This window comes from Sus scrofa, chromosome 6 (assembly GCF_054392235.1).
Source record: "Sus scrofa isolate SSC_HxYL_T2T_F1_AM1 chromosome 6, Sscrofa_HxYL_maternal_Yorkshire_Landrace_v2.0, whole genome shotgun sequence".
Classification (NCBI taxonomy): domain Eukaryota; kingdom Metazoa; phylum Chordata; class Mammalia; order Artiodactyla; family Suidae; genus Sus; species Sus scrofa.
This window is the reverse complement of record NC_139388.1, coordinates 113,339,009-113,353,605: the sequence shown is the minus strand read 5'-3', so window position 1 is coordinate 113,353,605 and position 14,597 is coordinate 113,339,009. Positions and strand designations below refer to the sequence as shown.

The following is a 14,597-nucleotide window of genomic DNA, read 5'->3' as shown; positions in this document are numbered from 1 at the left end:
AACCTACACCACAGCTCACGGCAATGCCAGATTCTTAACCCACTGAGCAAGGGCAGGGATCGAACCCGCAACCTCACGGTTCCTAGTTGGATTCAGTAACCACTGCACCACGACGGGAACTCCAAGGCTTATTTTTTAAGTAACAAAACTGATCGATGTGTTTTCATTAATTTCTCATCTCTAAGTTACAGGGTCCCTTTATTACATATGGCAATAATCCACCAACTGCGTGAATATTTTAACTGAGGATTAACATATTCAGCAGTTTATATAAGCAATTCAAATGCTAAATTATCTTGGATAATCATTTAAAAATAAGGCATTTTTTTTCCAGGTAAAAATGCATTTCAGGGAGTTCCCGTCGTGGCGCAGTGGTTAACGAATCCGACTAGGAACCATGAGGTTGCGGGTTCGGTCCCTGCCCTTGCTCAGTGGGTTACCGATACGGCGTTGCCGTGAGCTGTGGTGTAGGTTGCAGATGCGGCTCGGATCCCGCGTTGCTGTGGCTCTGGCGTAGGCCAGTGGCTATAGTTCCGATTCAACCCCTAGCCTGGGAACCTCCATATGCTGCAGGAGCGGCCCAAAGAAATAGCAAAAAGACGAAGAAAAAAAAAAAAAGAAAAAAAAATGCATTTCAGGAGTTCCCCTCGTGGCTCAGTGGTTAACGAATCTGACTAGGAACCATGAGGTTGCAGGTTCGATCCCTGGCCTCACTCAGTGGGTTAAGGATCCCCCGTTGCCGTGAGCTGTAGTGTAGGCCGCAGACGCGGCTCGGATCGGATCCTACGTTGCTGTGGCTGTGGTGTAGGCCGACGGCTACAGCTCCCATTCGACCCCTAGCTTGGGAACCTCCATATACCGTGAGTGCGTCCCAAGAAATGGCAAAAAAAAAAAAAAAAAAAAATGCATTTCAAAGTGAAGCTAGAAAACTTCTTCTTCATAATAAAATGTTAGTAAACTGCTACTCAGTAAACAACTCCAAACCTCCTAAGAAAGTGTTTGTCTCCCAAAGCATTTAAACTTTCCTTTGGTTTTCAGGAGAGCAGAGATCAAGAACATTTCACTTGGGTGTACGTCATTATTCATAAACTTCCTTAACCATAAATATCAACTTGAACAGAACAGCGCTTTGATGATGTTTTGTTTCAATTTGAGATAAAGCTCAACGTTCTTCTATTAAGAGAAAAAGCTCATAATTTCAAGTTTGCCTCAATTATTCTCTCATAAGCTCAGCTCAGATCAAAGATGCCACCTGAGGGCTACCGAAAACCCCTCCAACCGTTCTCTCATTTCTTGCCATTTTTACATTGGTCATTTCTCCAAAACAAGAATCTCTAAGAATTCCGCCATAGCAGGTCCTGACACTTGGCCCAACTACTTTAGACAGCAGTTCCCACCCTTCCAGGGCCTTTCCTCCCTGTGATATTTCAAGAAGGGTCATTTCCAGCTCAATTTATAATTTTAATAATTCAGTGTAATGGATGTATCATCAATCATCCATACAGAAATAACAAAACAACCTTGGTGGATGCTGTTGGTTGAGAGTTGAAGCAAATGGCATTCCAGATAGAAATTCTTAATTGCTCTTTTCTAACCCATTTAGTTGTGGCAAACCTTGCTGTAATGTGGAACAAAGTGAAAGGGCCAAAAAGGGCAGGCCTGCAAAAGCCAGCCCCACTTCACCTTGGAAAGTTCAAGAGTCACAACATCAGACAAGTCTGCAGCTGACGGATTCCACGTGCTTATTTTAGACCCAAATAAAGTTGGGGGTGAGCATGATTTACAAGACACAAAGGTATCAAGTTTTTTGCTCCAGACATCAGCTGATAATTCATAACTTGAGATTTTGCAGATCTCTATTCAAAACGAGGCTGGGATGGGGGGCGAAAGCTCTTGAAGCCTGGATAGGGACTCATGTTGGAAGCAGTCCAAAAGCAGCCATGCAGCATGGATCTCAGTTTAATCCAACTGCTTCTCAAAACCCAAATTTGTCATTTAGTAAATTCAACTTGGATTTCGATACGAAATGTCACCTTCCCTCATTTTCTGTCCAGTTAGAATAGTAACAAAATTTTTACTTGTAACGGACATAAAGTGATACCAACATTTAAAAATCTGTTTATCTGGTGAATGACGTACGTGAAGTAAAACCTGAAGGAGGGCTGCCATCAAGATGAGGCAAGAAAATGAGTTCCAGAAGTTCCCATCGTGGCGCACTGGTTAACGAATCCGACTAGGAACCATGAGGTTGCGGGTTTTATCCCTGGCCTTGCTCAATGGATTAAGGATCCGGCGTTGCCATGAGCTGTGGTGTAGGTCGCAGACACGGCTTGGATCCCGAGTTGCTGTTGCTGTGGCGTAGGCCGGTGGCTACAGCTCCGATTAGACCCCTAGCCCGGGAACCTCCACATGCCAAGGGAGTGGCCCTAGAAAAGGCAAAAAAACAAAAAACAAAAAAAATGAGTTCCAAAGCAAAGGCATCTTTCTCGACAATAAGGAGGCCAAAGCGGCAAGAACAATAAATAATGCTTATTACGCGTTACTTATGCTTGGGAACTCAGAGAGGCACCACGCTGTCCTAGAAAAACCCCACCCGGGAGGAAAATGGTTGTGCAATCAAGCCCATTAGAACAGGCTGAACTAACTTGCACTGTGGGGTGTAGCTGATGTAGAGGCTTGGACCAGGGAATGCTCTGTATCTCTGTGTACCAAGCCACCCTATCAGAGATGAAACTGTGTGTGTTAGGGAAGGGGGTCCTACTAGCTGCTTCTAAGTACAGTAGTCCAGAAAGTCACCATGACTTTCTGCCCTACTTTCTCCCACTGTAGAAGAATCACTTTTGTGGTCCCCTTGGCTCTGTGACATCGGGCAACTGTGGCACCATTCTGGAGGAGGTGACCCCTTTTGGGTGTGTGAGTAACCTACTTAGCAGAAAGCTTGCTCACTTTCTGGGAAGGATGTGGATTAGTTTATACCCAGAGATTCCAAGTTAGGAAGACTAACTTGGGACACTAGTGGGACCCTAGGGAAGATTCAGCCTCTGAAATGAAGTCACCGGAGGCTTCTAAGACCCAGGTCCTGCCAGCTAAGAATGAAGACAGGAAGGGGCCCCTGGGGTTTTCCATCCATCTGGAGAGGGACAGAAGAACCTGTGCTGACATCCCTCCCTGGAGCTGTCAGGGCGTAGAAGCAGCCATGTGTGACCTGGGAAAGCTGGTGTCTAGGACAGTTAAGTGGTGGTGTCCAGAACTGGATGAACCCTGCCCTGTACGCTGCCCTCACACCTAGGGTCACAGACACAACGGGGGGTCATCGCCTCCTCCAGCACATTTCTCCTGGGCAGCCCTGCCAGCCTGGGCTTGCCCTCCAACTCCTGCCAGCAGAGGGACCCCAGCCCCATGTTGCTCTCAGCAGCCCCAGGATTTCAGCTGCAGAGACCAAACCTTGTCTGGTGTCCCACACCCCCAAGCTCAGTACCTCTCAATAATAGAGGTGTTTTGGAAATCTATAAGGGCTGTTTTGGGGGCAACACAATGACAGTCACAGAATGAGCCTAGGACCCAAAACATCCTCAAGAGGCAAGACTGTCCTGCACAACCTCTGCACACCTGGAAATCCACGTGCAGGAGAAACTGTTCTCCACTATTTAGTTCTCAAATCCACCTCCATTGACACAGATGCATGAAATCATTCTGTCCATGTTTAGATATACCCTTTATCGAGATTTGTTCACAATTTTAGAAAACGATGTCACCAACAGCAACACTGCTTGTGGCATCTGAGCTGCCAACACACCACAGCTACACAAGTCTGTGTCTGCAGCCATCCCATGCCAAAATTTCACTGGGATATTGAAGGCTCTTTTCTTTTTTTTTGTTTGGTTGGGTTTTTGGGTTTTTTGCTTTTTAGCACAGCACATGTGGCATATGGAAGTTCCCAGGCTAGGGGTTGAATCAGAGCTGTAGCCTCCAGCCTACACTACAGCCACTGCAATACCAGATCCGAGCTGAGTCTGCAACCTACGTTGCACCTCGTGGTAACACTGGATTCTTAACCCAATGAGTGATGCCAAGGATTGAACCCAAGTCCTCGTGGATCCTAGCTGGGTTCGTTACCGCTGAGCCACAATGGGAACTCCCTCCTTTATGTATTTTCAAAGCCCATTATTAAAGACCCATGAAATACTGGATACTAAGGATTTTCATTAATAAATTTCATTTCTGCCATCCAATATTAACAATGTGTAGCACACTGAAATTTATGAGAACTGCACATAGGAAATATTTGAGGTTTGATCCTTATTTTTCTACCTTATTCTGATACTGTCCTGAGGGGTCACATACCTCCCACCCCACCCAAACTTCCTTATAAACTTTTTTTCCAACTCATCCTCTCATCCTAGACATCTAGTAAAGGCTTTGGTCTTCAAAGGACTTGGTTTAGGGAGGGATTTAAAGATGCAATATCTGGGAGTTCCCATTGTGGTGCAGCAGAAACAAATCCAACTAGTATCCGTGAAGACACAGCTTCGATCTCTGGCCTTGCTCCATGGGTCGGGGATCCAGCATTGCCCTGAGGTGTGGTGTATGTCGTAGACGCAGCTCAGATCCCATGTTGCTGTGGCTGTGGTGTAGGCCAGCAGCTATAGCTGCAATTCGACCCTTAGCCTGGGAACTTCCATATGCCTGAGGTGTGGCCCTAAAAAAGCAAAAATAAAGGTGTGAGCTCTGTTTTCAGAGGCACTCTGTCAGCACATGTCCTAATACAGGGAATTAATTATTCTGACACTGCACTGACACGGGCGACCTGGCTTATTGCAAAAATGTCATGCTTCCTCATTTTCTCCACTTCAACAGTCCATGTTTTGCCCAAGCATATTATCCTACTTTCATTATGATGGTTTCCCCCTTTCTCTTAACACACACACAAAAGTGTGCTCTGTGACTTCTTTTAAGTGCACGTACTCTCATTTTTCTACCATCAAATGGCTTCTGAGTCATCTCTTATATCCACATTTATTCATTATACACATTATTCATTATTTATTCGTTCTAACTACTTCACCTTCTGGTGAAGGTGTGCTCAGTATTTATACCATGAAATACATATAATTTTGTAACACGAAGTTTCTGCGTCTCTGTTGTGATACCATTTGGGCATTCTACTGACTTTCAGATGCTGTGTGAATGAAGAGGTCATTTCACCTATCCATTTCATTGTAGAATCATAAAGGGGGAATTACAACAAATCTTCTACAAAAGGAGGGCTTCAGATCTCAGAGAGTCAAGAGTCAACCTTCTGGAAAGCTTCCCCTCCGATCCTCCAAGTTCTTCCAGAGACCAGTTCTTCCTGAAAGTCAGGCCTGGGGTTTTGGAGTCATGACGCTAGATACCTGCCTTCTTGTGCCAGAAAAGCCAGTAGCACCAGATCACGTCATGCTGCCCCCACCCAAGGAGGTCCCAGAGTGCCGGGGATGGCTGATGGGAGAGGAAAAAAAGCTGGCTGGCCAGTGAGGGTGGGCCTCTGCTTGAGCAGACACAGCCCAGAGAGCGGACAGCTCCTTCAAAGAGCTACGATGCCCAGAGTTACAGCTGGGGCCAGGTACAGCAAAGACCCGTGACCACTTCAGAAGCAGGAAATATCATGAGAGCCCCCATTTCACCTTTGACGGGCACCTGTCAAGACTAGCACGTGCTTGGCAGGAGCCCTGCTCCCCATCACCCCGCACTAAGTTCTGGGAAGCCTGGACATGCCAAAGGGAAAAGGCTGACAGGCCAGGCAGGAGGGCTACCACCTGCCTATGAGCAGAAGAGCATCCGTTCAGGGAGCACTTACAGCACCTCCCCTGGGTCCAGGTGCGCCCACACCAGGATGCAGGAGGGGTTTGAGGAAGCAAGGCTCCTAAAGGGCACTGCCCCTGGGCTGCACATGCCAAGAAAGGGGGCCTGATGTGCTTATAAAGCCTCAGAAACCTCAGGAAAGCCAGGAAGACCTGACAGGAAGGTCCACCGGTCTCAGCTCCCGCAACCAGACAGGCAGCTGAGTAAACACTGACCATACGCCTACATCAAAGTGCTGGGGCAGAAGGATGCTGCAGGAGCACTGAGGGGCCGCACCACCTTCTCATGGAAATCCGAGCTGTGTCTTCAATGCCAAGTCAGAACTAGCTGAACAATGCACAACACTCCAGCACGACTAATGGGGAAGGGACAAGGTAGGAGGCAGGCAGGCAGCAGGGAAGCAACAGGCCGGATCACAGCACATCCAAGGCCAAGCCAGGACCTTGAACTTCATCCTGCAGCCAGCTAAGAGTCACAAAGCTCCTCAAGCTCAGGTGACAGACACACTCCCTGCAGACAGACCACTTTTAGATGGTTTATCGGGTTGCCTTTGGATGTGGTTTACAGATTTGTTGGGAAATTCACCCCAAAATGACATCGGCAGCACACAGGTACACTTCTTAGCGTAGTGTCAGAGAAGCAAGACTGTGTAGTACGGTGGTTAAACACCCAAGACTCTGCACCCTGGGTCCAAACCCAGCTCTCCCGTATAGAGAAAACTTGGGAAGGTCATCCAATGTCACTGTGCTTCCCCTCCTCCTCCCCTAAGAGGGAGGGATCAAGAGTACCCATCACATCACTGTGGGGAGGATTAAATAAGGATTAACATACGGGGAGTGCTGCTGTGTGGCCTGGCACAGAGGAAGTACCAATAGTATCTACCATTATGTGTTTATTTCAATGCATCTTGGGGAAAAATAAGTCACCTAAACCAGTGATTTCAAAAATAGCAATGCTTTGGACAAGACTGCGTGTAAAAGTGACTCTTTCTGCAGTAGATTTCAAGGTGCCAAGTGAGCAATGCCTGTGTGAAGCAGGGACCTGCTTTTCACCTTTGTGTCAGGCCCCAGCACAGCCTCTAAAGGCCTCCTCTGTCATAACGGACCGATTTCCTGTAAAACAAGAGTAACTCCCTGTTGTGTACCTATTTCTTGACGTCTGAAATTCTTGAGCAAGAAGCAAGAGGGAGAGAAAGCAACCTTCAGGAGGGAAGAGGGCGGCACAGGCAATCCAGAAACCTCCTGGACGAAGAAGAGCCCCATCTCCGTCTACAGATGTCAGGAGGATATGTACACGATTTAGACGGCAAACTTTTTTTGTCTTTTCTAGGGCTGCTCCCACAGCATATGGAGATTCCCAGGCTAGGGGTCGAATCAGAGCTGTAGCTGCCGGCCTATGCCAGAGTCACAGCAACGTTAGATCCAAGCCGCATCTGCAACCTACACCACAGCTCACGGCAACGCCGGATCCTTAACCCACTGAGCAAGGCCAGGGATCGAACCCGCAACCTCATGATTCCTAGTCGGATTCGTTAACCCCACTGCACCACGACGGGAACTCCTAAACCGCAAACTTCTGACCTGCTTTCTATAACGTGTTTTTTTTTAACTATGTATGGTGACGAGTGTTAACCAGACTTAACTAGCAGTGGTGATCACTGCACAGTACATACCAATATCAAGTCACTATGTTGCTCATGGTATGTACTGGTAGGCTGCATGTCAACTATACCTCAAAAAAAAAAAAAAATGCATGCAAAGTCACTTGTTCAAAAATGCATGTATGTCCCCGACTAATAAGGCTTTAAGTGGCAATTCCCCAGGTAAGCCCACAAAAGCCCTATTCCATCCCAGTTGGGGTCTTTGCTACCAGCTGAAACACCTACTACAAATTTAGGGGCCACTGTTAAGCAATGGAAATGGCCTAAGATAGAGAAGAGTTCCTCCCCAGGCAGCTGCACCCCTCTCAAGGGGCAGAGCTGGCACTGAACAAGATTTTGAAGTAACAGCTGTCTCCCTGCTGTGCTTCTCTCATCCCCTCTTCTCCACCTCTTCAAGTTCCCCCTGCTGTTGCTGGCTAAGTAGGAGGGTGCCCTGGCAGGAGACTGGAGTGTGAAAAATGCAATTTTAGGGGCCAGAGGAGTCAGTGCAAAGCTCTAGACCTCTGAAACAATGCTGTGTTGGGGGGTCCACAGGAGGTTTCATGTAACTAGAGAAAAGAGTGCCTCACGCTGCCGCTGCCACCTCCCCACCTCCTGCAGCAGAAGTGGTCACTTTTTTTTTTTTTTTCTGATGATTTCCTACATACATGCTCCCATTATTTTACAGGCAATTGCATTTTTCAAAAATCCCAATTAAGCCAAATGAATCTTTAACGGACCTTTAATTGGGACCTTTTCAGACAGTGTAATAGCTGGAAAAAAAAGATCCTTTTTACAAAAACACTACTGAGCTGAGAAGGATGGAAAAAGGCCACAGATGAGTTTCCCCTCTGCCAGTTCCCTACACCATTTCTGCTTTCCACTGATTCCCCTTTTCCTGCATTTCTGCATTATGGACCCTCCAGGGCCGGTGGCAGTGAGGCACAGACATGACGCTGTGGCAGCAGCCAGATCCTGTAGAGAACAGGAGGGGCGGCCTGCAAGCCTGTCTGGTTTCCAAGGCCTCTGACAATGCTGGGCACAGAAGCATCTCAGGTCTCCTCATTAAGCCTTTAAGTTTTTACAGGGAGAACCATGGTTCATACCAGGGGTGGTCAAACTTTTTCTGTAAGGAGCCAAGAGTGTAAATATTTTAGGCTTTGCAGACTCTGTCATAGATGTTCATTTCTTCGCAGAGAAATCGCAGAGAAAATACATAACCAAGTGAGTCTGGCTGTGTCCCAATAAAACTTTTTTTTTTGTAAATCAACAGTTAGACTTGACCCATGGAGCCCAGTCTACAATTCCTGTAGTAGTCTCTATGGCAAGACAACATGCTCACAGATAAGCACAGTCATGTGCCATGAACTGTGGTGAACAACTTAGGATCTATACATTCATTTTAAGCACACACGTATTAATTACCATGAACTTTTCTTGCTTTCTGTTTTTAATACATTTTTGCCATTTTGTACTTTAAAGTGGAAAAGAAAAATATCACAATGCACATAACACCAATTATGCACTCATTCTAGATCAAGTCCTTATTTTTTTGTTTTCATAGCCGCAGCATATGAAAGTTCCCAGGCCAGGAACGGAATCTGAGTCACAGCTGCAGCAACACTGGATCCCTTAACTCATAGTTTGGAGCCAGGGATGGAACTCATGCCTCTGCAGCCGGATTCTTAACCCACTGCACCATGGTGGGAACCTCTTCATGAATGTTTATCATCAGTGATCATTCACTCTAACCACTATATGCTTTTTGTTTGCATTAACAATGACCAAACGGGACTTTTTTTTTTTGTCTTTGTCTTTTTTCGTCTTTTCTAGGGCTGCACCTGTGGCATGTGGAGGTTCCCAGGCTAGGGATCCACAGGCCTACACCACAGCCACAGCAAGGCAGGATCCAAGCTGCATCTGCAACCTACACCACAGCTCACAGCAATGCCAGACCCTTAACCCACTGAGCAAGGCCAGGGATCGAACCCGCAACTTCATGGTTCTTGGATTCGTTAACCATTGAGCCATGACGGGAACTCCCCAAACAAGACTTTTTAATAATATCTACAGCCAGAAAGTGGCAGTCATGTTCACAAGGTAACCACTGCAGATGTTTTAGGGTCAGGAAGAATGCCAGGAGTTACAGCCGGAGGTCGAGGTGGTGGCCTCCAGGGAAGGCAGGAGGATCAAGGGCAGGGCTGTGAAATAAGCACACAGCTCTTTGGGGCCGGGAGCTCCCAATGCCTCCTGTCCTCCTCAGAGTCTGGTGCATTCCACCCCTCCTGCCAGATCTCCGATGAAAAACATAGTATCTCAAGCCCCAAAGAGAAAAAAGATGCTGACACAAGGACCCTGAGGCCCAAGTGAGCCAGATGTTATTATAGATGTGAGGCCACGCTGTGAAAAAAGAAGGTCATGGTAAAAAGCGAGTTACCTAAACACCCTGAAAGGCAGCACTGACTCACAGGAAACCAACCAGCGGATCTGAGGAAAAAACAAGTGAAGAAAAAACCGTCCAACTTGACAACCTAGTAACACTGATCAGCGGGCGGCTCTGGCCCCTCTGCTCCAGATGCCATTTCACATCCCCTCTCCTGGAACTACCTTCCTCCCGCCACCTCTCACGTGCTCCTCCCCACCCCCAGCTCCTTCTCCTTCCTTACTCATATCCACCCATCATGACACTCAGGTGTCAGCTCTTCCGCAAAACTGCCCTTCACCGGGGCAACGCATCGCTCCTCTCCACTCCCATAGGCCCCAGCGGCCATGGCTGCTCCCCCTGCCAGCCCATCTCACCTGCGCCTGGGTATCTCCAAGTCCAGTGTCTGTCTCATGCACAGAACCACAGCTTATCTTATCACATGCCTGAGGACCTAAAGACATGAGTGTGTGTCACACACACATGAACATCAGTTAAGAATAAAAGAGTGTAGGAGGGGAGTGAACACTGCACCCCAAGACCACAGGAGGAGAGTGATTCCAGGTGGTCAGAGATTACAGGTGTTCAGAACCATGAGCTGACAAAGGTGCATCCTTGGGCTTAGCAGCACCAATCTGTCCTGACCTCTGGGAACACATCTCCAAGTGCACGACGGGGGCTCAGCATCAACAATGGGGCAGCCTGTCACCCTAGTCCTACAGTTACAACAGAAGTGGCAGCTGCATTTTGAAATCCCAATTATGGAGTCTCATATCTCAAGAGACGGCCCCTACTGTGCATGTATTTCCAATTCCTCATGGACAATATCCGAATTATACAATCTGGGTTTTCCACAAATTCAGAATGGCCTTCAGGATAATCTGTTTCTATGAAGTAACCATTTCTTACTAGGTAGCTGTTGGTGAAACTTTTATCATCCTAGTAATGTGTCAAGAGAAAGCAACCTTGTCGCTTTCATAAAAATGCTACTGTTACACTAGATACAAATATTTCTACTGTTAAACTGTACCTAAGATTCTGGAATGTCTAGCAGAATGGAAAGGGTGGTCTTCCATGGCAAAACCATCTAGAGAAGGGAGATAGACAAATTGCTCTCTCTTCTGCAGATAAACTGAGCTGGAGGTGTGCCTCAAACACTTATGATGAAATCACTGCTGAGCTTTCCAGGTGGCCATTCAACTCTGGAAGTGGAAGAGAAGTGACCCAATGCATCACTGGATCTAAGCTTCTCAAATGCAGTATGAGAGGCTACCTGCATTCAGGCTGTTTTGTCTTCTGCTCAAACTATGCCATCAAGAAGAAAGCACAGTAATAGTAGGGAAAGCGTCAAGTACAAATGCTAGTTACTGTTTCCTGAGGGCTACCTTGTGCCAGTTACCATGGATGCTTTTCACACTAACCACCACCCTCTGGTGTGCACTACTCCCATTTCACAGGCAAGGAAGCAAATTTTGAGAAACCAAAGTTAGCAGCTACAAGAGTGGCAAAACTAGGACAACAGCTTTGGTGGCAGGAAAGCTGATGGGATAGTGTTACCACTATTTACCCCTAAAAAGTTTACGTTACTGGAAAACAAGGCCACAGGACAAATTACAAAACAAGCAATTTAGTGGGACAAGCAGAAGGGGATAATGCAAAGAGCCCTTGATGTAGAACCACAGTGCTCGTGTCCTGGTCCACACTAAACACTGAGACTGTTCCTTGTTAACACTTCGTCATGACAAAACACCTTGCTCTTTTGTTGTCACTAGGCTGGTGAGAATGTAAGAGTATGTGCCTGACACTGTGTTTGGCAGAGAACAGACAACAGACAACACAGTATCTTGTCCCTTGGTTCTCAGTTCCCACTTCAAAATACAAGCAGACAGCTGCTAGCTGTACAATGTGAATCCTCCCAGGACACCTTCCCACCTCCTTGCCCCAACACACCACAGAAAAATACCTTTCAAGGTGCATCTCTGCCTTTGCTGTAAGAGCTTTCCTATCACTCATACTCTGCTCTCTTGTCACAGTTCATAGCGTTGTCTAGATTAGGCAAAATTAGTTTTTTCATGTTTAACATATGGGAACCATGACATGAGGTAGTATTTAAGTACGTTAAAGCCGTTTAGAAGAAAAACCTATTAAAATAACATTTCAAAGCAAGAAGTTTTGAAATAAGCAAGCACCCTACCCTGATCAGCAACTAAAGAAAATAAACTTGCCTTTCTCACCACCTCTCTCCTACAACACAAAGTGGTGGTCTAAAAAGTCACAGCACTGTAAATGAAATTTTTTCCATGAAATGCATTCTCAGATGGCTAAAAAAATATGACATGAGAAGTTGTGGGTCAAGTAAGTCTTAAATCTATTCTCTGGAAATCCTTGATGAAACTCTGGCTTGAAATCAAACTTGTAAAGCTTTAAAAATAAAATGTTCTGAATACAGCAAAAAAGTTCTCATTTGCAGGGTTTTGTTTTGTTTTTGTTTTTGTTTTTTAAGACTCGTTTAAAAGTAAAATGTCTTAGTGAAAAGTTTATAGTTGTGAGATATTTGCTTTGTCATTAAGCAGGTGGAAGCTCCCACCGGTAGAGACCACAATTCTTTTTAGGTCTGAAAACTTCAGGCGTCTGTACCCCACCTTCTCTTTTTCTTACAGATGGTGGCTCTCAATCACAGGTGCACGTGGTTCCTCTAATTAACAGCAAACCAGCCGGTCCAAGGAGTGCAGCTTTTGGCCCTTAAACACTGACAGGGAAGCTGCTAATCAACATCCCTGGGTGTTGTCAATCCTCAAAGCGCAAAAACCACAAACTTGCTTCCTAAACCAGAAAGCAGAGGCTTCTAGTCCCCAGTGAAATAGAAGGCTCCTCCCACACCCAGGAGAAAGCTACCAGGTTTCAGTTCTTTAGCTTAGTTTTTATAAAAAGACGAATTAAAAAGAATTAACTGAACACACATGTGCTTCCTCCTACTCTTAGGTATATTTAAAACCTCTCAATTTTCTTCAAGTTAGAGAAATCCATCATAAACACTCTCGCTTGAAAGGCCATTAATAACTCATTTTGGGGGACTGAGTTTTAGAAGACAGAGGTGAGCGAACACAGCGTTGGAGAGTTTTTTGTTTTGTTTTAATTTCTGCACGGCAGTTAGGCATATTTGTTTCCAAACAATGAAAGCATTTGGAATGCACAGCTATGCCAAGTAACGCGAGGGACAAGAAACAAGCACGATGCAGCTGGTGTGGTCCGTGTCACAAAGGCTGCACGGGCAGCACACGAACCGAGCCGAAGTCACAACCCTATAAGTCCCAGGCTCTGTGCTGCTCAAATTGCATCCGGTGCACCGGACCCGGCGACGGGGATTCGACCCGTTGAGAGAGAATCAGACATACACCGGACGCCCCTCTTTGGGGGCGAGGCCCTGAGGCGGTGAGGGGAGACTGTGAGAGCCGGGAAGACGCGCGGCGGGTCGCGCAGAGGGAAAAGACCGCGGAATAGGGGGGGGGGGGGGGGCGGGGGAGGGAGATGTGGCAAAGGCATAGAGGCGCCGGCTGCAGCTGAAGCCAAGGGACGCGACACTGGGAGCAGGGCCAGAGATTAGTGTCCGAAGGGAAGGGGAGAGGGGCTTCTGGGACTGGCTGGAGAGGAAAGCGCGCGAGCCGCATCCGAGGTGCGTGTGCCGAGGTGGGGAATCGGGCCGCGTCGCTCACCTGTATTGTTTGAAAAGCTGGTCCGACTCCCTAAAGCCGTTGTTGAGCAGCATGTTGATGCCAGCCAGGGCCAGTTCCGCGTCCTGCAGGGGCGCCGCTGCCGCGGCGGCCGAGTCTCCGTCGTCCCGCCGCCGCGGCCGCTGCTGTTCCGAGCCCGCCATGGGCGCGCGAGGCTCTGCGTTAAGCAAAGGCGAGGTGGGGTGGCAGCAGCCTGCGGCCCCAGCGCGCGCCCAGAGCCCGGCTCTACCTGCCCGGAGCGAGGCGGAGCGGGCGCGGGGGAGGGGCGCGGCGGGCGGGGCGCGGAGGGAGGAGCCGGGGCCGGGCTGCAGCACGGCAGGGGATGTGGGCGCCCAGGCCGCCGCCTCCCGCCGTCGCCGCGGGTATTACTCAGCAGCCACCCGCCTGCCTGCTCCGAGACGCCCGGCTCGCGCGGCCACCGAAGCGGAATCCGTTTCCGGGAATCCCTACCCCAGCCGAGCCGGGGCCGAGCCCCTGCAGCCGCCGCTTCCTGCAGCCCCGCGCACCGCCCCAGGCCCTGGTCCTCACACCGCACCCCTCGCCCAGCAGCCCGGGGCCACAGCGCCAAGCCTGCTCGGGCACGCGCGACGCTCCTAGGCCCGGCCCTATGGACCTCTCCTCCAAAAGGGCCGGACCCAGGAGTCGAAGGGAAGCTGGAGAGAGCGAGCGGGTTCGGAAACAGAACAGAGGAGGACTCCGCCCGGGAGCGGACAGAGCGCGCAGCGCTCTTGCCCAGAGTGTCTGAAACCCCAAGCAGTCGGAGCGTGCGCCCCTCCCCCACTTTATCCGCCCACTAGCGCACGCCAGCCAATCCCCGAGGAGGTGGGCGGCGGGGGCGGGGCCTCGGGCACTTGCTGGTTTGCTGCCGGGAGCCCAAGCTGGGAAAGATTGAAGGGGCTGCCCTAGGGTCCCGGCACCCACCCCCTCCCGCCCGCCACCAACATTTGCGCGATGGGGCAAGAAG

The 14,597-nt window shown here is 48.6% G+C and overlaps 1 protein-coding gene across 2 annotated transcripts in view; it reads right to left on the bottom strand.

Annotated features, from left to right (window-relative positions):
- The window catches only part of TTC39C (tetratricopeptide repeat domain 39C), a 106,503-nt gene extending 92,115 nt beyond the window's left edge, over window positions 1-14,388 (bottom strand). For both annotated transcript variants that reach the window (XM_084964380.1, XM_003356384.6), the window contains exon 1: window positions 13,616-14,388. Coding sequence is in view for 1 of the 2 variants with exons in the window: in XM_003356384.6 (XP_003356432.3) it covers window positions 13,616-13,776 (161 nt within the window). In the remaining variant the exon portion in view is untranslated. The remainder of the gene's footprint in view (window positions 1-13,615) is intronic.
- Between the last annotated feature and the right edge of the window lie 209 nt (window positions 14,389-14,597).